This window comes from Lepisma saccharinum, chromosome 24, assembly GCF_977018435.1.
Source record: "Lepisma saccharinum chromosome 24, izLepSacc3.1, whole genome shotgun sequence".
Lineage (NCBI taxonomy): Eukaryota > Metazoa > Arthropoda > Insecta > Zygentoma > Lepismatidae > Lepisma > Lepisma saccharinum.
This window is the reverse complement of record NC_139252.1, coordinates 50,921,577-50,949,572: the sequence shown is the minus strand read 5'-3', so window position 1 is coordinate 50,949,572 and position 27,996 is coordinate 50,921,577. Positions and strand designations below refer to the sequence as shown.

Here is a 27,996-nt window from a genome sequence, read left to right as displayed (position 1 = left end):
TTTTCTTCCAAATCTGGTCGATGTAAACATGGAAGAGAAAACTGAGAAGTGTTATAGTTTTTCACGTCGTAGAGCAACTCAACCGAAAAAACAGTGGGTTCAAGAAGAGAGAACAGCAACTTACAAACAGGTTTAACTTCAGCTCTTTATACATTTCAATATTATAGCAGTTATCGATTTACTGTACTAGATATTAGCAAAGTATCGGCTATGAGTAGTAGTGTGAATGGGATGTGAAAGTAACCGTATAATTAAAGGGGATGTTGACCTAGCTGTTATTAGTTCTCGTTTTGAAGTTTAAATTAAAACATAATTAGATCCGGGGAAGAATGCAGCTTTGTAGATGATGCGGTTCAGGCTGAAGCCACCATTTAATCGACTAAAGGCTATAATCTAACAGGGTATCTTCGTTAACTTGAATTAGGCTTTGTCCAAACGTGTGCGCACTGAAAGAGAGGACTGGAAAATCAAGATGAAATCTTGTGGATAAAATTAAATAAAATATTAGCTTTTATACATCGCTAGCTCTAAAAAGTGCCCATGTCTAACAAAAACTGATGTGCAAGCTATAATACATTTTTAATTTAACCACCACCCAACCCACCATTAGCAGAAAGATGCAAATGAAAGTAAAATGAAGGCGGTCGCCTTCTACAGTTGGTAATATATGGTAACAGTTTCATACAACGGAGAGACATTTCTTCAATTTTACACAAGAAACTACTTACGGAAATGAGTTTCTCCAAGGTTTACAACGTTCGTCGAGGTATTTTCTTTCATCGTGGAATATATTTGACCAGGAAATCATGTATTTTTCAAGAGGAATATCTCACCGACGCACAGTTGCCATTGCTTTCATTTGCTTGCCCTACGACAACCGGATGCTGCGTACGTTTAATGATGCAAGCCCCTGTCAGTGTTTCAAACCTTTTTTTTTTTACTATGCTTTCCTAACATAACCTAACCTTATCGGAAATGGTTTGGGGGGCTATCGGTCAGCTACCGTGCATAATGGTTTGTGGGGCTATCCGTCATCTACCCTTGCATAATGTATAATTTCCACCGGTGAGGAACACGTTAGTAGATATTTTTTGGTGAAGAAGGTTGGAACACTGCATACCCACAACAATAGTCAAGATGTGCCCGCCATATTGTGTGCGTTTGTTTTCGTGTAAAAAGCATAATGGCACGAAAAGTGGTCCATGTAAACAAAATGTATTAATCTGAAAATTATTATAGTGTTTATAATTGCATTAAGTTTTAAATGTTTCTGAATGCATATTATTTGCATATTTCACCAACAAAAAATATTAGTATCTCCCTACACGCTTCACAGAAAAATGAAGTCAGATTTTGCTAGAGTTTTAAAGCCTCACGCATTTTCGTTGATGCTTTTCATGCATTCAGGCTATGACATTGTACTCAAGTTGTTTTCATTTGCTAGCAGACACCACTTCATTATTATATGAAAACAGGGTAACATTATAGTATAGGAGTGATGGATTTCTTCAAATTTACAGGAGAAAGTACTTCCGGAAATCATTTTCTCTAGTGTTGTGGAAGTTCGTGAATGTAGTTTTGATGCATTTTAATGCGAATGCATGTTGTTTTCTGCGAAAATCTCTGTCCGACACGCTGTTTCTGCTGCCGCCATTTGCTTTCTGCACGAGAGCACAATGTTCCCCCTAGTCAGTGTTTCAAACTGCCTTGTTTTCACTAGAACATGACGTGTCTAGTATTTTTTTATTACTATGCTTGCCTAACCTAACCTAACCTTACGGAAAATGGTTTTTGGGGCTAACGTGAATGGTTTGTGGGGCTAAGGTAAATGGTTTGACAGGTATTAGCATAATTTCAAAACCAGGTACGAAAGTAGGTATTTTCCGGTGAACGAGGTTGCAACACTGCATAAATTGACAAAACACTTGCACAACGTGCCCTGAACCAGTACGCTATCACCCGCCATAATGTGTTACAGAATCGAAATAACAAGTAACAGTAAGTGCTCGTAAATGTAAGAAATAGACATTATCTTAGTTAGAAATGCATTATTTCACCTTAGGAAATGTTCCGCATTCCAAAATATTATGTTAGCAATGAAAAAAGTGCAAAATATGTGATTTATAGGTGTCACCCCCATACTATAATAGTACCGAAAACAGTTCATGTCCAGAATCTTAAATTTTGTGTGTGTAACATGTCATGCATGTAAAACTGGAATATGCAATATTGTTATATAGCCCTGCAAAATTGTAGCTTACAGCTTCAGTATTTTAGTCACATGTTGCTGATATTAAAGAATGCATCATCAAGAAACTTGCTGCTTAAGGCCTTAGACTATGTTCATCAGTTAATGCAAGAAATTACGGTAACGGTTTCATATCGGCACAACTTATTTCTTCATTTTTACAGAAGAAATTACTTACGGAAATGAGTTTCTGTAGCATTTTCAAAGTTCATGCAGGTATTTTCTTTCATATTGGGATCAATCCCACCGGGAATTCATGTATTTTTCAAGAGAAATATCTCTCCGACGAACAATTGCTGTTGCTTTCATTTCCTTTCTCTACGTGAACCGGATGTTGAGTACGTTTGATGACGTAACCCCCTGTCAGTGTTTCACCGTTGTTTCACAAGAAGACGAAAGAACGAAATATACATTCCTGATATTACTACAACCCCAAATTTTAACTGTTTGCCTAACCTTACCGTGAATGGTTTGTGGGCCATGTTTCAATGCTAGTGAAGCTGTGCCCGCCATATTGTGTTAGGCAAGCAAAAAAGGGAATAAAAATAATTACTCGTAATGTGAAAAATTGAAATTATTTTCGTGAAAAAAGCATAATTCCACCTTGAAGAATCTTTCACAATGCAGAATACGTAATTACAAATGTTAAAAATGACAAAATAAACAAGTGAGAGGTGTTGTGCCCATATGAAACTGGTACAGAAATTACTAATATCCATGTACGCATTCTGAAAAAAAAATACTTTGATATTTCAGATCTCAATAATTCTTCAGAAGAAAGAAGATGAGAGGACGGATGAGGACAGACAGATTCTCGAAAGCGGCTCGGAGTTTGTGCAAGAGGTCACCAAGAGGTGAATTATACAGCTGTTACACTCATCAGCAGTTATTAATTTTATTTTGTGCTAAACATAGTGTTCATTTCCAAATTTAATGTAGGCTATGTGTACATAAACATTGTTCCTTCTGTGGTACAACTGTTTTATTTTCTTGGTGTTCCGATGCCACGAGCATGAATCCTTTTCATAGGAGGATGAAAACAAAGTGAATAGAAATAATGGCAATGTAAGTACACTCAGGTTCAAAGATACTCGTACTTAGTTCTCAAAGCAAAATCCACCTCATGCAAGCACACAAGATAAAAAAAAGGTAAAGTGCTCCCCTGTGCATAGCACCACGCCATGAAGGCATATAGGGGGTGTGGGGGGTAACGCCCCACACTTTCTTGATCCGGTCGTGAGTGGGGGTGATGTGATCAGCATCATGCCCCTGACTGCCTTTACCCCCCAGGGTTTCCCCCAGGTACCCATGTTATTCAACGCTGGGTGGGCGCCGGGGCCGCTTCCATCGTTAGAAAAGTTCCCGGATTTGAACCAGCCGGGGATCGAACCCGGGACCTTTAGCATGGTAGTCAGACGCGTTACCGACTGAGCCACCGCGGCCACCAAGATGTAAAATTAAAATAATTGAAAACAGTGATGGGCAATTTGTGTCCACGTGTCTTTGAACTTGACTGTACTGAGGGGATTAAAATAATCAAACACTTTCGAAAGCGAAATTTATTTCACACCATCCACAGTATATACAATCCCTACATGAAAATGGGATAAATAAAATAGAGAAGTGAGGTGCGATATTGAAAAAGAAATTGAAATTATTAATTGATTATTCATATTTTGCACAGTGCAAATTACTCACTTTTAGTAAACAATAAAATTTTAAAAAGACATTTACTTAAGATATGCGAGTATGCTTGCTTCGGAGGTCGTACCGCCCCCTTCCTCAGGCTTCTTCCTAGGCACGTATCAAACCACCATGCCACTTCAAGTTACGTGAAACAGGGAATAGGGTAACAGGATTAAATAGGTAAAAAAAAAATTGTTAAAACTTGTCCTTGTCTTGATGCATTATTCCATGCCCTTTTAATCATTTCTTAAAAACCCCCCGAAAACTTATAAAAGTAAAACTTAAAACTGTTAAACTATACTCTCTTCAGTCTTCTGTGTAGGTACCCGTTGGTTCTCATAACCAACATAAAATTAAGAAATGGGAGGTCATTCATTAGAAGAGAAAATAAACCAATAAATAGAAACGTGTATGAGGTCACTAATATATGCAAGGAAAGAAGTAAGAAACTGAATAGAGTTTATGATGGTTGCGGTAAACGTGGTTTAAAACTACTTACGTGAAATTTAGAAAATTTTGCACTTCCGCATGGCACAATTTAATAGTTAAATCCTATTAATTTCGAAGATCCACTGTCTTCATTCACAAAAGGGTACGGCGTTCGAAGCGGAGATGGTACCGTGTCACTGCATTGTTTGTTCTCGGGCGGCGGTAGTTGCGATTTCTCCCGTTTAGCAGCGCTGGTGCGTGCATCCTGGTTTGCATCGTCTGCTTCCTGTTGTCAGGTGGCGTTGCTGTTTGGGGAGGTTCAGCTGTGTTGATTGGCATGGTGCCGTTCCTGTTCTCCGCGTGGCTGGAGAGGGGGGTCAAGTATGTGCACCGCATCTTTTCTTTTTCAGGTCGGGGATCTTTCTGAGGACAGGGTGCCATGTAGGGTGTGCCTGTCCATTGTCCAGGTTCAGTGCCAATGTAGGTGTTGTGGGATTGGCATGTGATCTTGTAGACATCGAAATTAATAGGATTTAACCATTAAATTGTGCAACGCAAAAGTGCGAAATTTTCTGAATTTCACATGAGTAGGGTTGACAGTAATCTAGATGAAATTTGGATAAATATGTTTATAAGATGGGATATCGGTAAGAAAAATAAAATAGAATTTCATGTCACGCTGGGAGTAATCCGCATAGCCCAGAAAACATGGGATTTCGAGCTGGAAATGACATAATGGCGAAGGGGAGGGGTGCAATGTGGGAGGGGAATAGCCTCTGGCAACTTCCTGCATTCTACAAGGAAGAGCAATGGGTACCTACACGGAAGACCGAGGAGAGTGTAGTTTAACAGTTTTAAGTTTTACTTTAATACGTTTTCGTGGGGTTTTAAAGGAAGGATTAAAATGGCATGGAATAATGCATCGAGACAAGGGCAAGTTTTAAGAAAAAAAATTTTACCTATATCATCCTGTTGCCCTATTTCCTGTTTGACGTAACTTGACGTGGCATGGTGGTTTGATAACTGCCTAGGAAGAAGCCTGAGGAATGGGGCAATAAGACCCCCGAAACGTCGCTTTTACCAACGAAGCATACTCACATATCGCAAATAAATCATTTTTATATTTTATAGAAAATTTTATTGTTTATTAGGCGATTAAAGAAACCTGTCGTCTTCATGTTTATCATTTGTTAAGCATGAACATACATTAAAGAGCATTTCATGGGAGAAGGGGGATGCATGCTTGTAACATCTAAATTTGCAGAAGATAAAAAGTTGTACTACACAAGGAGCAATGTTTAGATACTAATACTACAAAAGTGCACAGTTTGTTTCAAAAGGAAATACACCCTTAACTATGAGTGATTGCAACATGGAAACTGCAACTTGTGATTGCCAGTGTGTTCCATTTGGAAAATTTTATAAATTCCGTAATGACTCAAGCAACCATATTTTGGCTATTTTCTTCCCCTTAATGAAGGAGGTTAGAAGGCCATATTGTTTTTATTTGGTTAAAATTGCCGATAATTTTACCAATCCAATATATCTGAAATTTCTTGTAATTTAGTGCAATATTTTGCCATTTTGTTATAATTTATATTGATATAATCTCCATACTTTTTGAAAAATTAAATGTCTAAATATGTAACTTCTTTTGCACTGTAATCACCTGAAAACCCATATTTATGAAGGAAGTCAATGAACCATTTGAGTTCAAGGGCCATTTGGAATTTTATATTGGATTGGTAGAATATTGATATATTTATGTACTGGGTTTTCCGTTCAAATCTCCCTAATTTCAGTAAATTACTGTGAACGAAGTACGATGAATTGTGAAATAACTGTAACACGAAATGAAAGGCCAGATCTTCAAGTTTTGTTTTCATGACTTGAAGTTGTCCGTTTGCTCACTACGCAGCGCCACGGTCGCATAAATAAAAATGGTGACTGTTCAATAACGAGGGCAGGCAGTGGTGTGGTATGCTGAGACAAAATCTGTGATTGCAACGCAACGAAAATTCAGACGAATGTACAGAGGAGTTGTGCCTGATGCTAAATCAATTAGGCTGCGGTTTAGTAAGTTTCTAACAACCGGCAGTGTGCTAAAACAATCTGGTGGAGCTCGCCGTCATGTGTCGGAGGAAAAGATGGAAGAAATTCGAGCGGGGTTTTAGAGAAACCCAAGTAAATGCATCCTCCAGGCATCTAGGCAATTCAATGTGCCTCCAACAACAATGCATGGAGTTCTGCACAAGCGGCTTCGATTGTATCCGTATAAAGTGCAGATTGTGCAACAATTGAAGTCAGATAATAAGCCGCGTCGCAAAGAATTTGGTATGGAAACCCCGCTCGAATTTCTTCCACCTTTTCCTATGACACACGACCGCAAGCTCCACCACATTGTTTTAGGACACTGCCGGTTGTTAGAAACTTACTAAACCGCAGCCTAATTGATTTAGCATCAGGTGCAACTCCTCCGTACACTCGTCTGAAATTTCGTTGCGTTGCAATCACAGATTTTGTCTCAGCATACCACGCCACTGCCTGCGCGCGTTGTTCAACAGTCACCATTTCTATTTATGCGACCGTGGCGCAGCGTAGTGAGCAAACGGACAACCTCAAGTCATGAAAACAAAACTTGAAGATCTGGCCTTTCATTTGGTGTTGCAGTTATTTCACAATTCATCATACTTCGTTCACAGTAATTAATTGAAATTAGGGAGATTTGAACGGAGCACTCTGTATATCATTATTTCATTGTGTTTAAATAAAAGTAGGGCTGAGAATATATCAGTGCCGATGTATCTAAATTGGCATACATACGATGAGTGCTTTTTTTTGTGGCAGTACACTGTGCTGGCACATTTTTAAAGGTGAGAATAGCCGCAGTGGCCTAGTGAGTAGGGCATCTGACTCCATGCGGGAGACCCGGATTCGATTCCCAGGGAGAGTGGTCAGAATTTTCCTGGCCTTGTCCCTGCACAAAGTGGCTCTGGGGCTCACCACTTTCCTGTGTGGTAAAAGTGGCCAGAGTGTGATGCTGATCATATCAGCTCCAAATGGCCAAGATCGAGAATGTGTGGGGGCCCTACACCCACATCCTCTGAATGTGCCTTCATGGCACGGTCCTATGTGCACGGGGAACTTTAAGTATTGGGATTATCTGGAACGGACATTAGTGGATTCCTTCAAGTGTAACAATGCAACCCTAATTTTCATTGTTAATGTATTGTTTGCAGAATTGAAAAGAGGGAAAGGGTGAAGGACAGGCTGAAGGAGGTAGAGGACCCTCCAGGTGTGCTGATCGAGAAGTGCAAGAGCCTTTCGTCTGCCATCAAGGATTCCAAGTACATGGTTGTGTACACGGGTGCAGGAATAAGCACTGCAGCAAGGATCCCCGATTACAGGGGTTCCAATGGAATATGGACCCTTTTGCAGCAAGGGAAAAACATTGGGTAGGTTTTGTTTTTGATTTCCTCAAGTTCTGGTTTGACTTTGGTGTCGTATTATGTCCAAATATTTGCTTTGAAATTGCTGAGAAGAGTTACCACTTTCATTTAAGCGCAATCAAACGAGCAATGCGTGTTTTTAGTTGTGTTGAAATAGAAGTTAAGGCTGAGGATATACCGATGCCGATGTATCTATACTGGCATACATAGCAACCAGTGTTTTTCTTCTGGCAGTATGCTGTACTGTCACCTTTTTATAGATAAAATATTAATAGTTTTAATGAAAGATATGTGTGAACTTGGGTGTCGCCAGAAGATTTTGATTAGTAAAAATAATAATAATAATTATTATTATCACAGTAATAATTGTTATTATACAATAATAACTATTAGAAGTTAATAAAAATAAACCAATCTTATTCCAAATTTGTTGTTATTATTATTAGTAACTATATAAATGGATAGATTGTGATGCTTAATCCACCATATGAATAAATATCGAACATAACTGTTGTCCATTTATTTTCTAACATTTCAAACAGTTAGTGTTAGTTAAAGACTTTAAAAGTTAGAAGGAAATTTGCTAATAAAGTTTATGTTGTGTGACGTCCCACATAAAGCTCTATTATTTGGAATTTTGGAAATTGTTAAACCATTTATTCTTTGGATTAAATGGTAGAATGTGAAAATATAGCCCCTGGTTCTTCTATTTTACACCTTTTTTTTTTCAATCAATTTTTAACTTTGGTTATTCTGTTTGAATACTAACTAAATGAACTTTATTTCTGTTATTAATAATATAAGTAAGCTTCTGATTTTTTTAAAACTTAAACAATGCCAATTTCCAGTGTGGGTCAACGTACTCATTCGACATCCATGTGTTTTCTGTGTGTGTGTGAGAGAGAGAGACTACATGTTTGCAAGATCAGTTATGACCATAACAGTATTTGAGTACTTCTTAACGTGAACACTATAACAAACCAACTTGAAGGGTACTGATACCTTTTCCCCCAGAAAAAACCACTGCATACAACTTATATGGAAGTTAGAAATGAAACTTCAGATTTATCAGATTTTATTTACTAACGTCTGTTTATGCACTGAACTTAACCTAATTTTTCTTGTATGTACGCATTACTTGCATTTTAGTTTGATTAAAGATACAGTTGGATTAAATTAAATATCTTATTTGTATCTTTAATAAAACTAAAAATAAATGTGTGATGAAGGGAGCATGTGTTCTCCTGAAACATCACAACAAAAAACTGTGTTTTCATGTTATTTAAAATTACAATTTTTGTTCATGATATTTTGACTTTTTAACTACTCACAACAAATGGATGTCTTCTCATTATAATGTTTTGCTTTGTAGGTCCCATGATCTCAGCCAAGCGGAGCCCACTTTGACACACATGGCCCTGTACCAGCTGTACAAGGAAGGCATCCTGAAGTACGTAGTATCCCAGAACTGCGATGGATTGCACATACGGAGTGGTATTCCGAAACACAGCATCTCTGAAGTCCATGGGAATATGTACATGGAGGTAACTTAAATTCACACGTTCTCATTCTTCGTATTTGCAGTTGTTGCATGCACGAGGAAGGGAGAGAGAAACAGAATTTAAAGAGGATCGTCACCATTGTATCATGGTGGTACGAGCCGATAAAAAGCCTGGATGAGATGGAACGATCGAGAAAAGCTTCCTATGTTTGGTAGCTTAGTAGTACCAAGGCAGATTTTCACTGGTAGGAAAATGGATGTTATACCGCTTGCATTTCCAGCTGGCACCTGGGAAACAACGAATCGGCGATCAGTTGAATTCTCTTCAACTGGCATCCAGCATTTTCGAGTCACAGGGCACCGAAAGTTCCTGGTGGGATGAAAGAAATGAGCATAGGGAGAGAAATAGTTTATCAGTACTGGATAAGAGTCGTACAATAGTACACAAAACACCCAAATTCTTCTTTGTAGCTAATCAGTGGTGATTTATTCATTTTAGTTTTTTGGACTTTTAATCACTGTTATTTTTTAAAAGAGATTTACCTACGTTTCGGAGGCTGAATCTGCCTCCGTCTTCAGGGTAGCGTGTAGTCTGATAGATCACATAAATGGTTGCCTAGGAGGATTATTCTTGGTGGCCTAGGCTCCACCATGTCTGTCGGTCACAGAATACAATGGGATAAACACAGATAATAAACAGGGAAGAAAATGGCTACAGCAGAAAATTCAAGGAAGTATCGCAGATGACAACAAGAACAGAACCGATCAGCCAACCCAGCCTAGAGATCAAACCAATATAGACACCATTAGTCAGAAACTTTTTCAAAAAAACAATAGATGGCAGCACTACACCAACACATCCACATGTCATACATTTACCCACAGAACACAACATAAACACTAAAGAACAGTGAACTAATTGTACAAAAATACAAACTACAAAAATCACTAACAACAACGGGGCCAGAGTACACAATTCGGACACTATCCCTCCACACACATAAGATCTCAGGCATAGTCTCTATAGACTATTCATACACATTGCACACCAACCCTGCTTTACGTCAACATGCAATCCGGGGTGGTCCAGTCCCCGGAGATCAAGGTGGAAACCTAAGGGTGCCACCCGAAGCCTTGATCGTGACCTTGACGTGGTCATCTGACAAAGTGGAGCCTGGGGCAGTCATAATCTTACCTGGCAATTTTTTGTATAGAGGTCCTTTTGACCGACAGACGCGGTGGAGCCTAGGCAACCATTTATGTGACCTAACAGACTACACGCTACCCTGAAGACGGAGGCAGATTTAGCCCAGTGTTGCCAGGGAAATTTGCAGCGAAATTTTAGCCAAAAGAGAAAATGGAATTTCGATTAAAAATACCACAATTGCAGGGAAATTTTAAGGCCATCTGACTACATTATCATAGTTGATGTTAATTTTGAATTTCATATCCACATTTTTATGTTATTTATTTATTTTGCTATTCATACTTGTTTCTGCTCTTTTAAGTTTATTGTACATTGCTTTGATGCATCTTTGGATAAATAGAAACGATGAGGATTAAAGATTAAATGGATTCCTGACCAGGATTCTAACCTAGGACATCTGGTCAGGAATCCGAAATGTACATTTTTTTAAAAATACTTTTCATTCAAAGTAATAACGAATTCAACGGAATACTTAACTACGTACTACTACTGCTTCCACCACTACCACTAATAATGCTGCTACTACCACTACTACTAATTATTATTATTATTATATAATTTGCTTAGGTGAAGGGAAAAATTGGTCTAAAGGGAAATTTTGTCCCTTAGAAAGGGAAATTGTGCTCTCATATTGTGGCAACACTGATTCAGCCTCCGAAATGTAGGTAAATCTCTTTAAAAAATAACAGTGGTTAAAAGTCCAAAAAACTAAAATGAAAAAAAAACACCCAAACACTGTACAAGCTAATAAAAACAACTGGCAAAAACTGGAAAACAATGTTACCCCTAGAGGTTTTACTATGCAACTTAGGTTGTTGATAATCATTGAGCCACACACCCCCAAAGACAATTGGTGTACAGATAGATCTATAGTTTTTCTTGTATGTACGTATTGCTTGCATTGTAGAATTATTTCTCTTGTAGTCTACGGTTATTACAAGTATATAAACACAGTTTTTCATTGTGACGTTTCAGGAGAACACACGCTCCCTTCATCGTTTATTTATTTTTAGTTTGACTAAAGATACAGTTATAACAATGATCAAGAATATTTTAAAGAAGAGAATCCGTTATACAATGGATATTGTCAATGTTACGTTGTTGTAATATAGCAACATAACTGTGAAAAACAAGCAGTCTGTTTTATTTCAGACAAAAAAATTGATCACATTATTTTTTATTTACATTATGAATCCCAAATATCATCATGCAATTCAAAATCATCATTGCTTTCACAGAGTTTCTTGATGTTTTCTGTTACATTAAATTTTAAAGATGGTGGCTTACTCCACTTGTGAAATAGAAACTCCATAGTGCGTCTATGTTACCATTTGTTTGCATTCAATTCCACAAGGGATTCTCCCATAAAATTGCAAATTTTTTTAGAAGATTTAATTTCAAAATAGTTTTTAGATCACCAAGAAGTTTGGAATGTACATTTAATGAATGCAAAATGAGAAACTCTCTACCAGATGTGGAAACCACAGGACTATATAATATACGAGGGAGAATCGAATGAAAACCGCAATTAATTTTTTCCCACTATTTTAATGCAGGTATAATGTTTGATTCTACATTATTTTTCTATATAGTCCCCTCCCAGTTCAATGCACTTACGCCATCGGATAGGTAATGCTTCAATACCGTGTGCGAAACATTATTTCGGTTGACTGTGTAGCCACTCGTGTACCGCCGATTGGACGTCTTCATCAGACTTGAATCTCGGCCCTCCAAGGTGCTCCTTTAATGGACCAAAGATGTGGAAATCAGATGGTGCCAAATCTGGTGAGTATGGCAGATGTGGTAGGCACTTGAAGTGTAGGTCATCGATGGTTTTCATGGGTGCACAATGAGGACAGTTGTTATCATGTTGAAGCAAAACACCTGCACTCAGCAATCCCCTTCGCTTTGTGCGTATCGCTGGCCTCAAATGGTTCTTGAGAAGGTCGGTGTAGGTGGCACTAGTCACTGTCGTACGTGGGGGCATGTAGTGTTGAGCATCAGTCAATAAAGTCGTACCTTCTGCGATTTTCTGGCACCAATCGTAGATTTGCCGCTGTGATAGACAGGCATCCCCATACTTCGTCTGCATTCTCCGATGAATATCAACCGTTTTCACACCTTCACTCCATAAAAATTTAATAACTCCACGCTGTTCCTGCTTGATGCAACTGAGCAGTGGTGCCGCCATCTTGAATCAACTGTTACTCACATCCAACCCCACCTACCATCACTGCTTCGTACTACCAGCTTGGAAAGACGTCAAGGACTCTGCAAATTTCCAAATGCTTAGAAAGAAAAAAAGATTTTTAATGGCACTTTTGTTTGATTCTCCCTCATCAGTTGTTCATGTTCAAAAGATTATGTGAGAAGAACAGAAATAAAAATGGCAGTAACATTGCACAAACACGATTTAGACATAAAAAATCTAAACCCATGAACAGCTTTGTCAGGTTATAAAAAGAGTGACGTGAAACATAGATATAAATGTCTGGAAACTTCATTCATTGCAGAACACTGGAATAAATTAAATAATGAAAATGGTAACATACACCCACTATGGAGTTTTCCTTTTCACAAGTGGAGTAAGGTAACAGAAAAAAAAGTAAAGTGCTCCCCTGTGCTAAGCACTATGCCATGAAGGTGTATAGGGTGTCTGGGGGTAACGCCCCACACTTTCTTGATCCGGTCATGAGTGGGGGTGATGTGATCAGCATCACGCCCCTGACCACCTTTACCCCCCGGGGTTTCCCCCAGGTACCCATGTTATTCGATGCTGAATGGGCGCCGGGGCCGCTTCCAACGTTAGAAAGTTCCCGGATTTGAACCGGCCGGGGATCGAACCCGGGACCTTGAGCATGGTAGTCAGACGCGTTACCAACTGAGCCATCGCAGCCAATGTAACAGGAAACATCAAGAAACTCTGTGAAAGCAATAATGATTTTGAATTGCCTGATGATATATGGGATTCATAATTTTTTTAATATATATATTTTTTTTTGTCAAATAAAAATAAAGCAGATTGCTTGTTTTGCACAGTTAAGTTGCTATATTACAACAATGTAACATTGAAAACATCCATTGTATAACGGATTCTCTTTTTTGTATAAAAAATTCTTAACCATTGCTATAACTGTATCTTTAGTCAAACTAAAAATAAATGCCTGATGAAGGGAGCGTGTGTTCTAAAACGTCACAACGAAAAACTGTGTTTTATTCTTGTAATAATCGTAGACTACAAGAGAGAAAACAGATAGATATATGTAGCAAAAATTAGGTCAACTGGCACGGGGGCCAGTATAGTTCAAAATTTCTGGGAAATACGCTTTTATTCATAATATCCTTTGTAAAACATGTAAGCAGTTGACATGAATTGCATTTAATCGGAACATGCACACAAATAAAATGTTTTTTACCCGCATACCTTTGGCAAGCTGCAACCAAGATTTACGATATTACATCTTACTATTAATAAGCATCACATTGCCTGCGATGTTAGCACTCCATGCAAAAATGGTAGACTTTTATATACATCTGGGTGTGCTCAGTTATTCTGAAAAATCGAAAGTCTTGGTTTGATTTGATTGATCCTCGTAGTATCTAAATGTCAAGTAAAGTTCGCTTTCTGAAAATATAATGAAATTGTTTCAGTAAACCCATATATTTCACAGAGTTTTCTGAAAATCATGAGGAAGGTCATAAGGTTATTTCTCATTTTCTGTAGCTGAGAATTGACGTGGGGAGGAATATTCTGCAATTAAATCCCTTTCATCAAGGAAAATGAAATTACATGAATCGATAGCGCTCCATATCTGAAGGTGCCAAGAAAATAATTTTAAAATGAATGTAAATTTGTCTGAATGTCACTGCCATCACAATGGAATTGCAAATTAAATAAATATGTGATGCACTTTAGGATTTCAATAATGATTTAAGCCCTAGGGGTCCACAACAACGAAATACAGTGGAACTTCGATTTTACGTTTCTCAGTGGACCAAGGTGAAAAAAAACTTTAAATGTGGGGAAATGTAAAGTGGAGAAAAAATTGTTAACATTTTGAAATGTTGGGCCCATCAAGATTGAATGTATTATGTGGGAATATGTAAATTCAAGGAATGTAAAATTGATGTTCCACTTTATGGTGGTCCATGGTAAATGATGGGTTAAGAACCTGTGGTGTAAAATATCTTCTTCATGATTGGTGAGAGCGTGTAAACTGTGATTGCAGGTATGTCGCATCTGTAAGCCACCGATTGAGTACCTCAGGCTGTTCGACGTCACCGAGCACACGGCCCGTTTCAACCACAAGACGTGGAGGCGCTGCTACATGTGCAACGGACCTCTTGTGGACACGATCGTTCATTTCGGAGAGCGTGGCTCCTTGCAGTGGCCGCTGAACTGGTCTTCAACATCTGAGGCTGCTCGGCAGGCGGACATTATTCTGTGCCTCGGATCTAGTTTAAAGGTGAGTCTTAATCTCTTGGCAATTTATCTGTAGAGGAATCCAAATAAATATAATATATTGGTTCAACTGCAATGTGTGTTTTGTGACTATCCTTAAAAAGCTATTTGTAGGTTTCGTTGATACGAAGTAATATGAGAATGGTGTCTGTTGGTTGGCTAAAGGGGGAATGTGGAGACCAATTAAAAATACTGATAAATTGAATTTGAGCACTCCATCAAGTCAATACAAACCCTATTGACTCAAGGATTGATTATTCATTTTTACATCATGGGCATTTCAGCACACAGGTTCTTTTTAACCATCACACAATACAGGGATAAGCACCTTAACTAACAAAAAAAAAAGTTTTCGTTAAGAACTTCCTCACTCAATTTTTAAAACTAATTCATTCATTCATCACTTAACAAGAACTGAAATTATACAGTCTCCAAGGGCTAAAGTTGAGGTTGTAAAGGACTACTCAGTGTGCACAAGGAAAACAAAGGGCAACACGACCCCACAAAGGATTATCCTCGCCATGGGTCAGGAGCCTCGTTACCCTGCAAGAATTAATAAGCGGGTGGCAGAGGTTTGCGATGTTGTCACGTTAGAGCAGTTTGACGTGTAGATGTGGGACTCCATTTCTGGGGACTGTAACAAACTTTCAATTCACACAATCACCAGCTATGTATCAAACGGGACTCAAAAGTGCCCTGGAGACAGGTCGGTCTGATGCTCAAACTAGGCAATGCAGCCCGGTTAATGTTGCTACACAGTGCGTGGGAACCTGCAACTTTTGTCCCGCTCTCGCTTTACTTTTCCCATGTGTCACCAGCACCATTCTGCCCAGCCACCTATTTTCATGGCCATGCCTTTAGTTTACAACCCCTATTGACTTAAGGTTGTATTTTTTTTTAAAGCATCAATGCAGTTTTGTGATCAAGACACACATATTGAAGAACTCAAAGAAAGTTATTTTTTCAAGGTCAGAGATTTCTGATGCATTTGGTTAGGGGAAATTAACGAATTCACACTCCTGGTGGCGGAGTGGTTATCAAATCGCGTTATGATGCTAGGGGTCCCAGGTTCGAATCCCAGCCCGGGCGTGGATGTTCGTGAGTGTCAATTCATCAATTTAATCAAATCATTACTCATCTCCATCTTCGCAAATTAGCCAAAAGTGGCACAAAAAGCGAAGTAAAATAAAGGAAATTAAAATAAAAAGAATCAAATCAACTGCCATGAAATAAGTACTGCTATAAAATATTTGTACTGGTAAGACTTATGTCACTGTTAGTATTTAGCAATAATTTTATTTCAGTGTATTTATAGCACGGATGGGCAGATACCGATAAAGTACCGATATAAAATTTACTGATACCGATAACCAATATGCTGCCAATCAAATTTAAAATTCGAAATGGTTCTTGAAGAATATGAAGTGTTCATTGATCTCCTTAATAAATGCATGTTACCAGATGACCGCAATGCATAATAAGCTGCATATTTAGACATTTACTTTTTTTAAATAATTGTACATATGTTTATTTATATCCATAAAAATTATAGCAATGGCAGAATATTGTACTAAATTATAAACTATTTATAGATATATTGGATCAGTAATTTTACTCATATGCCTATTTCTGTGCGTACCGATTAATCTGTCCCATCCCTAATCTGTAGGAAAATAAAAATTGCAATTTTTTTGGAGTCGACGGCTTTTACAATGTATCTTATTTCATGAATGATATTTATGGTGTTACAAGCATGGTTCATTTAATGTGCTATTTTTTTTGCTACTGAGCAGGTGTTGAAGAAATACCCATGGCTGTGGTGTATGGACAAACCAGTGAAGAAGAGGCCAAGTCTGTTTATCATAAACCTCCAGTGGACCCCAAAAGATGATCAGGCAACACTGAAAATTAATGGTAATCTTTCACTCTCTTTGAATGCAGGCGTGGAAAGTGACTCATAATGTCAGTAAAAGTCAGTTGTGACTACAGTTTACAATTTATTTGTTTTCGTTATTACGTATAGGAAGATACATGGCAACTTCCCAGTGAGATCAGTTTTTTCAATTCAATTAAAGATTGCACATTCTTTGTCATTTTTCCAAGCTCAGTAATAACTATTATTGGACAGTGTGGTCAAGTTATGAAAGCATTTTGTGACCGCTGGCTTTCTGTAGAAACATTTTAAATATTATGGTTTTAGGATCTTGCTTTCTTGTCTGTAAAGTCCTATTTATTTGACATTGATGTGACTTGAACTACCTCAAATTACAAAAAAACTCAGACTTATACAGAATAATGTAGGGCAAATCGGAAGAGGCAAAATGAACCATATAATAAAAACTACAGTATGTGAAAAATGGGATATACAGTACTGTTATGAATATGGTTGTTGAATTGCTCAATACCGAAGTAACAGTGATATCGGTATCAGAAAGTATTGATTCGAATTCATCTTCCGATACCAGCCGATACTTTTCCGACATTTTGGCCTTTCACGAGGTCTACAAAAATGCCAGGTGACACTTTCGCAGAGTCTAAATTTCCTGCAAATTATGTAAAATTCAAAATGTCTTTATATTTTGCACGAAAAACTATATTTTGCGATGATATGATGTCTATTTTAATATTCTGACGTAATTCTGGGATATTCTAAAGCAAATTTCTTGGTAAATTGATGCACATAATTGTAGAAGAATATTTACACACCAATATTGATCATCATTTTGAGCAAATTTTATTTATTGCAATTTTCATTATCGCTATCGGTGAGAATCGGTAAGAGTATCGGCATCGGTTCAAAGTGCTATCGGCTCAGCCCTAGTAATTAGTAACTAACTATAGATCGACCACAAGGAAAAAAACCTTGGGACGACAAGTCCCCGCGCAACTTTCCCTTCTTCCCTCCACCTCGGGCCATAAGGAAGCATGGTCAACTCTCCCCCTCCCTTACTCGCGGGGGTACGGTGCACAGGACTCGCGGGTCTGCGCAGGTTGTTTTGCTCGTGGTTCCACTATATCTAGTCTTCTAAAAGCCGGAGGTTCATGGCTGCAGCAACGCAAGCCTTCCATGTCTCCCTATCCTGAGCAAGAACAATCCAATCTTTACCGAGATCCTTTAGGTCTATCTCAACGTTATCCCATCTTTGTCTTGGCTTTCCTACAGGTCTCTTACCATCAGGTTTCCAAACAAGAATCCTGTAAACTCCTCTTTCCTCTCCCATTCGTGCTACATGGCCTGCCCACTTAAGTCTTCGTGATTTAATTATTCTAATGTTATCTGGAGATGAATACAAATTATGTAACCTTCTCCACTCACCTGTCGCCTCATCCCTTTTTGGTTCAAATATTTTTGTAAGGATTTTATTTTCAAATACTCTTAATTTATGTTCCTCTTTTAATGTAAGGGACCAAGTTTCACATCCATATAATACTACAGGCCAAATTACTGTTTTGTATATTTTAACTTTTAATTTCTTAGATATTAAACGAGAAGATAAAAGTTTATGAAGAGAAAAGTAACATGCATTTTCTGAATTAAGTGTGCTTTTTATTTCCTCTTCAATATCATTTTCATTTGTTAGTATTACTCCTAAGTACTTGAATTTGGATACTGATTCAAACGAGTTGTTAATTATTGATAACACTAATAATAACAACAATACTAACAAATGAAAATGATATTAAAGAGGAAATAAAAAGTAGATGTAATTCAGGAAATGCATGTTACTTTAATTAACAATTAAATTACTTTAATTTAATTCAGTAATTGCTATTGAGGCTTTTTTTATTTTGGTCATTTAAATTAGTAATTTTTACGCTTTCACCTTTTCCACCATGTGGATGGCATCTTTTTTTATTTCCAACAGCAATACCACTAGTATCAGCATCGGTATCTGTGCAGCCCTACTAGGAACATGTTAATTAATATAACTGCACAAAGTACATGAACTGATGTTCGTCCCAATTCTCTGCAGTTACATGCATAAATTCAACTGAATTCAGTCATTGCATTGAAATGTATATATATGGATGTACGCGTATGTGTGTGGGTGTGTATATATATGTTTGTTCCAGCATAACTCTTGAACGCTTGGAGCAATTTCAACCAAACTTGGTACACATATCACTTGCAATCTGGAAAGAATACTTTTAGGGTAAGAACCCCTGTAACCCCCAAGGGTGGGGTGGGGTAGGAAGAGGTGAAATGTAAAAATAATCTGAAACGACCAATATTAAGTTCTGCACAAACAGACATCCTTGACTCTATGCAATCCAGCACAACGATAATGTTTCTCGGTTTGTCTAACATTCAGGCTGTGTTGCGCAAATGACCAATATTAGTGTGGAATCCATAGTTTTCGTGACACTCCCAATGCGGTTCAACTTGAAGTTCATCACCTATCGGCATGGGTGGTGAGAGGGGGTGAAAAATAAAATGCTACAAGGGACCTAGATTAGTGTCGAATCCATAGTTTTCGGAGTCTGTAAGCTAATTGGTGACATTCACCATCACATTTAAAATTAGTTACATTTTGCATTATAGTTAGAATTCATTATTTTCCTGTCTAATACAAGATTGGGATAAATAAATACCTGGGCAATGCCTCGTTATCAGCTAGTATTAAATAAAAAAAGCTATGTAATTACCATAAATATTTTTTCGAAGAATACTGGTGGAAAATAAATAAAAAGTTTGAATTTTGCTTAACTTCCCAGATGATTAGACTCTGAAAAAGTATCAGCTAGTAAATACAAGGTGTGTTCAAAAAAAGACCGGATTGTTGGAATAGCAACTTTACCTGAACATGTACATCTTATTCATGTTTGTCCCCTTCAAAGTACTGTCCTTGGCTGGCGACACACCGCTCCCAACATTTCTTCCGGAATGCTGTTTAGGTCCCTCGTACATTTTTGTTTGATGTCATCAATTGTGTCAAACCAAAGACCTTTCAATGTCTATTTCAATTTTGGAAAGGGGAAATAGTCTGCCGGAGCCAAATCTGGGGATTATGGAGGCTGAGGAATCACCGTCGTCCTGTTTTTGGCCAAAACTTCAGTCAAGAGTAGAGCGGTGTGAACCTGCGCATTGTCGTGGTGTAGCGTCCAGTTTTGGTTCTGCCAAAGCTCAGGCCTTTTCCGCATCACTGCGCATCTTAACCTCTTCATAACCTCCACATAAAATTCCTCGTGGGACGTATTCGTAATGAACTATGCCTTGCCAATCGAAAAAAGGTAGATGTGAACATTGTCTGTTGACGTGGACGGTCACCCACTTCGAGGATCTTCGTCCGTTGAAGTTCTCCCAGTTGTGAGACGAGTGCACCAGTCACAACACTGTGATCGGCTCATTCCTTCATCAGCGAAGTCTTCCCGAAGCATTGTGAACGTCTCTGTGACACTTTTACCGAGCCTGAAACAAATTGACGCACACACGTTGCTCCTGCAAATCTTTCATTTTTCAGACAGCCACAAAATGTCCCACTGACCGCTGCAGACTCTGACACGTGTTGCTCGCGTGCGCGAATGGCTTGCACTGAGCTCCGGGCCTTGTTGCAATGTACTTCACAAAGATGCCGCTAGATGGCGCAACTGTGTTCATTTGATTCCATCAAGTAGTTTGCGCGTAGTGCACTCAATCCGGTCTTTTTCTAAACACACCTTGTACTAACTGGTACTTCTCTGATACAGATGCCACTGGTACCAACCAATGCCGATTCAGCATTGGTATCGTCTCACCTTGTTTATAACATCTTTCTTTAATGGGATCTAGAAGATTAAATGTAAAATCTGGGATTCCCTCCGTATGATTGTAAATGTATTTACGTTAAACAATTGTGTGTGTATGAGAGTATTGCATGGGACCATTTTCGCTCACTTGTAATTGTTCGGGTCACCACCCTCAAGCATGCCACACTTGTATTGGAATGATTGACATGTGTTATTGTCCTGTATCACAGAGCCTAATAAGCAGTGCTGCCAACCTAAAGTCTGTGCATTACTATACAAATACGATATATATGACAGTATCTACAGACCGAAATGTAAAATGGTACCACTGGATACACATGCAGACAGACCTGTCTAAGCAATTAGAAATATGTAATCACAGCGCACTGTGCTAGATTGTTTACTGTGGAAAAGGATAATCGTAACTGCGACTTTATGTTCTATAAAACTGTAAAATATGTATGTAATTATGTCATGAAAAATTGAAAATATGTCAGAAAATGCAGAAATATTCCTAGTCAAGCCAAAAATATGCACAATACTTCTGAATTTCTCATTACACGGGATGTCAGTATCTTCCAGGGAAGATCGACTAGGGTGGGGCGGGATATTAAATGAAGTAAGAATCCCTTTAACCAATGAATGTAGTGGGAAAATACTGAAAATATTGAGAGGTTCACTGAAATTATCCTCCCTAACTTTCATTTACTATTACGTATGTCAGATTTACACCTTTGTGTAACCTAAAGCATAATTGACAGCTAGCTATAGCTCTGGTAAATCTTGCCAACCAATACACAAGCACAACTTTTTAAGGCAGATCGTAACTAAATGGAATCTGAAAAGCAACTTACAAAATTTTTGTCAGAACATGTTGCACTCAATATTATTTCCGTTTCACAATTCACATATCATCTTGTGGCAGCAAGCAATACACAAACAACATTTGGAGATTTTAAGTACATAAAATTTGAAAAACAGCCTACAAAATTTTTGTCAAAACAAGTTACACTAAATATTTTTCTGTTGCACAATTCACTTACAATCTTGCCGCAGGAGTTTCAGTTCGCGACATGCTATTCATTCGCACTTACACTGATACATGCCTGGCTCAAACGACAAGTGATCTTAAAACTCCCGTACTCGATTGCCGATAGAGTACAAGCTGTAATGTACTGAATGTTATTTTGACTTTTGACTGATTGTTGTGAGAAGTGAAGGAAATGTAAGGAAATGAGAATGAAAGTTGTTTACTTCCTGCCTGGTAGTTCTCGTGCCCACACAACAGGGACGGAGAACGTTTTTCCTCAATTATGTTCACATGGCTATCAATTATTGGCAGGATAAGATAAAATGGAGGCGGTGTATTTTTGTTCTGTACTAGTTGGTAAGAAAAGACAACATCTGCTTTTAATTTCTTTGCCCGTAATTTCCTTATCTGCCATCAATAATATAAACTATCCATTGCACAGGTATGAAGAATAAATTATGAAATAACCTATTATATGCAAGACAATTACGAAATTTTACAGAAATATGTCTTATTACGAGAAAATTGAAGAAATATGTTATAAAAATTCAAAATTGTTAAAATATGCCTTATCAAGTTCATCTATTTTGGCTGATTTTCATCACATACGTAAAGATCTGATGCCCAGTATTTGATCCGATGCCAAATAAAAAATATGTTATAACAAAGTATCGGACCCTAGTAATAACGTATAAATGAACATAGTTTTAATATGACAACATACATAGCCTATGTAAAATGTCTGCGTTGGTAGTTACAACACACGATCATATATTTCATTTTAACATGAAGATGATGATGATGACTGTGTTCACTTTAGTTTCAATTTTACTGCATCTTTCACTTCACGTTCTGTATTTGAGGGGGCCACTATGACAGACAAATGCAAGTACTTCTGGGCTTCAAGTGTATACCATTCACTTTGCCCAGTTGATCATTATTTGCTCATTGTGCCATGGCGAGTGAAGAGCTCTCAATTCCGTACACTATCTAGCGTCAGCCCTTGAACTTATTGAACATTCGACCAAAAATGTCACTGCAGCATATGATATTTGACAGCATATACAATGCACCCCCTATTTTTTTTTTACACATTTTTGAGGAAAAAAGCTTTATCACTAAATATATAATTAATTTACAGTATTTCAAATATAAAGTAATATAAGGTAGGTGTACTTTCAACAAATAACTTATCTAATCCAACTAGGAAAGAATACATTTGAATCTTCCTCATCACAACACAAGGAAGCAAGAAAGAAATCGTATAAGTCAGAACAGAAAATTTCCAGAAATGAAGGTAATAAAAAACTGATGTACCCTGTTTTTCAGACCTATTTTTAACCCCTTGAGCGTGAATGGCATATATGTATATACGCTTTATGTTTGTTTCAACTATATTCTATTTACTGTGGCGTATATAGTCACACAGACGTTTGGTGAGATGGCACAGGTGGTGGTAGGAAATACGCAGGGGGTAGGAAATGCAAAGGGAATGCACAGCAGGTGGGAAATGCAAAGGGAATGGGAAATGAACAGGGAGTAGGAAATGCACATTATTTACATTTGTCATAAAATATGAAAGCCTTTGTATAGATATAAACTTTATAAAAGAAAAAGGCATGCAAATATTTGTGTATTATTTCAATAAATGTTGTTCAACTGAATTTGATGAAAAACCTATATTTTCCAGTAGCGACTTGTTCAACAAATTCCACACTTAAGGGGTTAAAGGATAAAAGTGTGTCTTATAAGCTGGCAAATATGGTATATTAATTTAAAAAAGAAAAATTGTATCATGCTTTTAGGTTGGACATAAATTAACGAATGTATCCACATTTCCTTGATATTAACATTTATTGAAAAAGTGTTTTGTCTTTGTTACTGCTTACTTATCTTTGTAATTTTGTAGGAAAATGTGATGAAGTTATGAGATACGTAATGGAACAGTTGAAGATCAGTATTCCTGTCTATCAGCGTGAAAAGGATCCAATCTTCAGTCATGCCACACTGCTTCATCCAGATGAGATCCACACTACCTCTCAACCAATGCTCAAATGCCCCGGCTTGTTGTATGAACAGCCCCATGACAAAACTGCTTCAAGTACAAATGAACTTTTCATCAAGGAAGAACCTGCTGAAATGCCTGTGATAAACCTCAAGTCTGAATACATCGTCGAAATAGAGATGGACACTCACGATATCGGTGCGGAGTGCGTGATCAAGTCAGAAAACGTAGCGATGGATGTCGATCCCGTGTCAAACGGTTGTGAAGAGAAGTTGGAGGTGAAAACAATAAACTGCGGTGCGGGGATTAAGCAGGATAGTGCATGTACAAAAGAACTTGTGATACCTAAAGAACTTTTCCCGTTCATATGCAACGAGCACAACTATTCGAAAGCCGAGAAGTCGAAACCTGGCGATGGCACTTGCAATAAGGAGACCTGCGGCAAGAAGAATGGAAACATGCTCGCCAACAAGAAACAGTCGTCGCCCGGAAAGGGGTCGACTAAAAAGAAAAAGAGCGAGCAGGAATTCTGTGCTACGTGCTTCGATGAGTACGGTTCGAAACGGTGCTGGTTTTATTTAAAACGAGAACCAGTTTTTAAGAATCCTCAGGGGAAAGCTTTATGCGAATGCTGTGATTATAGTGACGAAGACGAAGAATGTGATAGCGAGGGGCCGGCGACGAATGCTGCCGAGCCGACCGAATCTGGCAATTGCAGCGATGAACAGGAAAGCTCGACGTCGCAGGATGCTGCCAAGGCGAAAGCCGTGAACCCTGGATGGTTCGGAAAAGGGTACAGAAAGCGAACGAGGAGAAAAAGATTGAGCTGAGAATTGTGGAAATGTTCTCGAAACAATGCTAATAATTATCTCAAGGATATTTTTCTACTCTTCATATGCAAATTTTGTGCATATTTTTGTAAGAATGGATGCAACTTTATACATGAAAATTTGTTGGTGTAATATGATTGCGTACAAAGGTTGCAAGCAATTTTATACTTCTTGAAACAAAGTTGTTTTACCTACAATCTTGGTGTGTATCATAACGTTTGTTTATTTCTGTAAACAGTAACTATAGGGTGCATGCATACTCCTATAAATAATTGGAAGATACTGATTTAACGGTTGAATATTTATGTGGTAATATGAATAATAGTTCTTACAGTGTGTCTTATTTTGATTGAGCATACTGTTTCTTTCTGCCATCAGTATTAATGCATGACCTTTTTTTAAAGTAATTGTTACTAGGTTATACATATTTATTGTACAAAGTGTGTAAGAGGCGTGAAAGCATGTGGTGACATCTGTTGGGGAATGGGAGAAGCTCAAAGGGATTTTTGTTTAAAGAAAATACTATGATGTGATTTGTAACAATAGTGGTATATTGGTATAAAAAGCTAAATGATAAGATTTCTGTAAAAGGCATGTGTTAAGAAAGAACAATGTGAAATAATATTGAAGTGTCAGGAATAATTTACTAATATTGAATGTGATAACAATTCAGAGTATATGTAAAAGCTAGTCCCCAATTTGTCCGAACCAGGGTTGCATGGTAATATATAATCTGAATTTCTGTTATGAAGTTTTCCATACTTAAATCGTTAGATATTGCCTGTTTGGTCAGAGGCATTGATCTTTTACTAATCTTTTATGCTAGTAACCTTGTACTGGAATCAAATTAAAATCAATTGATAAATTCAAAAAAAAAAAAGTTTCATAATTATAATATGGATAACTGGATAGATTTTTGCTGTGCAGTGGGAGCCATGAGTATTACCATGCAAATTGTCCATCACCATGTTCGTGCACTTTATTTGACCCAATAAGAGTGTCAAAACAAGCTGTTGATAACTTCTGCACCAGCATACATAAAAATCCATCGCTTCAAAATTATAGGATGTAAGAGAAAAATTAATGAAAAAAGTCCTGGATTATTTTCATGGTAATACTCATGGATCCCACTGTACATGTTGAATTTTTCAATTTGAAGGAAAGGTCTCATCAGTAGTTAATATTCACTTCTGCTCGCATGTAAAATTCCCGCAACCAACCTAGATGTTGTGTATTCGGAACCATTGCACTGAGTAATGTACACATAGTACAACATATTTGGAACTAATTGTAGGGTTGTGACGAGTATAAGTTAAATTGTAACGTTTGAATCAATTTATTTATCTGAAAATTCCGATTCAAAAATTTACCAGGTAACCAATACTGTATTTGATGATGGATAATTATGATTGAATTTATTATTAGTGGGGCACTAAATTAAAGGACAGTGGCAAATGTGCTTTTATATAGTCTGTACTAATTAGCTCTGTAAATAATGACAGTGGGACAGTGTTGATATTTGCCTTCCATTTGACACCCTAGCTTAAATTACTGAGAGTGAAGATCATGCTTTCCCCATGTTTTGCAAATATCTGAATGTTCAAATTCACTTCAACCATATATTGTATGATAAGGTCTGCAGATGTTGCAATCTATCTATTTTTTATCTTTCTGATATTCACAGGCCCAGAATTGTATATGTAGATACCTATGGCTACAACATCATGGGCCTTACCCCTACATACAATTTCAGCTTCAAGTTTTAAGTCAGATTGTTGGTATATCTTTTAATCTTTCATTACACTTCAAACATCTCATTTTTTCACCATTATGTGCCTCGCCCCTTCAAAGCAATTTTTTTCAACTAGGGCTCATGGCTACAGTACTCTGACTCCCGCATTTGTGCCTGTGTATTCTGGTACTCTCTTACAAAATTATCCATTGCAACATAAAACATTATATTTTCACTTGTTTCCGCAATTGCTATAATCGTTTCTCCACTCTTTTCGTAGTCTGTCAGGGCCTCCCTGATGGCGCAGAGGTAGCGTCGTCGCCTTGTAATCAACAGGTCCCGGCTTCGATACCCGGTGGAGGCACATAGTGGTTCGGATGACACTTTAAACTGTAGGTCCAGTTCCAGATAGCCTTACTGTGCATAAAGTGGACTTAAAACACCAAATCAATCAATCGTAGTCTGTCAATTTCTCACATCCCAAAATGGTCACAAATAACTGCTGTACACTCGTGTTCAGATAAAGTGGCACATACTTCAACTGTTTGACCCTTTGAAGAGTGCCACTTTATGTAAGCAGGAGTGTACAACCATTTCTCCAAAAATGTCCTCCTCCTTGCTTTGGGGATGCCCAGTTTTAGCAGACCAACATCATATTCTTAGAACCAACAATGTTCCTTGTTTATGTTCTCAAACTATTTGCATCAGCCCTTTTTCACACTGATAAAAAAAACATGCTTAAACAGGTGGCCAAGTATGTTAAGTTGAGCTACGATTTATATTGTAAAGGCTCTGGGTATTTTTAAAGAGTGTGTGTGTGTGTGTGTAAAGTGGGTTTGAATGTGTGACGGTGTACAATGTTACTTCTTTCTGGGTGCACACACGACGATAAATCATACTTTCAGTGTTTTCACAATGTTTTAGATGCTACTTGCTCTGTGCCAAATCTGATTTTGAAACCGTTTCTCGTACATGTCCTTTATGTCTTTCGTACAAAGTTTGGGTTTTCAATATCCAACCCTAACAACTATCATATCCTCACTCATTGTCAGGTATTATTGATAAAATCTCACAGTAATATGGAGCAACTTCTGAAATAATGTTTTTATTTAGTGCATTCACTGTGCATGAAAAAGTTAATTCACGTCTTAAATAATTTGATTTTCCAGTAAATATTTTATATCCAAATTATTTATTATAAGTCTACATGTAAATAACTTTGACAAACTTCTATGTTATTGTGTTGGAAACATCCTAATGCATTTTTATGTAACTGAATTAAATCTTCACTGGTTGTGTACAGACTTCACTTTGACCAAACTGGCACAAAAATACCTAATATATTAAAAAGAAAATGGGGCTTCATATAAATTTTGGCAATGCATTTCAATTGGTATTAAAACTACTGTATGTATAGCATGACACGAGTGGATCCATGCCAGATGATATGTGAGTTTTTATGAGTCTTAACGTAAATGTGACGGTCGTAGCTGAAATGGTTTTTCTACTTAATATATTTTAATGTTAAATGTGGTAATTGTATTAGTATTGCATTGGCTACTGTCAAAATGCCGTAAATGCAATAAAGTTATTATTATTATTATTTAATAATTAATGGAGTTGTGTGTCTTTATTGCATTCCTTTTTAAGTCTTTACTGATAGTCAGTATTGATCCATGCACTTTCCTAC

General features: G+C 37.5%; 1 protein-coding gene across 1 annotated transcript; it reads left to right on the top strand.

The window, feature by feature from the left end:
- On the top strand, positions 1-27,835 carry Sirt7 (sirtuin 7). Its single transcript, XM_083110334.1, has 7 exons — positions 1-130; positions 3,005-3,102; positions 7,603-7,818; positions 9,185-9,356; positions 14,750-14,986; positions 16,776-16,896; positions 23,649-27,835. The coding sequence occupies exons 1-7, from the start codon at positions 29-31 to the stop codon at positions 24,572-24,574; spliced, it is 1,872 nt and encodes a 623-aa protein (XP_082966460.1). The 5' UTR covers positions 1-28; the 3' UTR covers positions 24,575-27,835.
- The last annotated feature ends 161 nt before the right edge of the window (positions 27,836-27,996 follow it).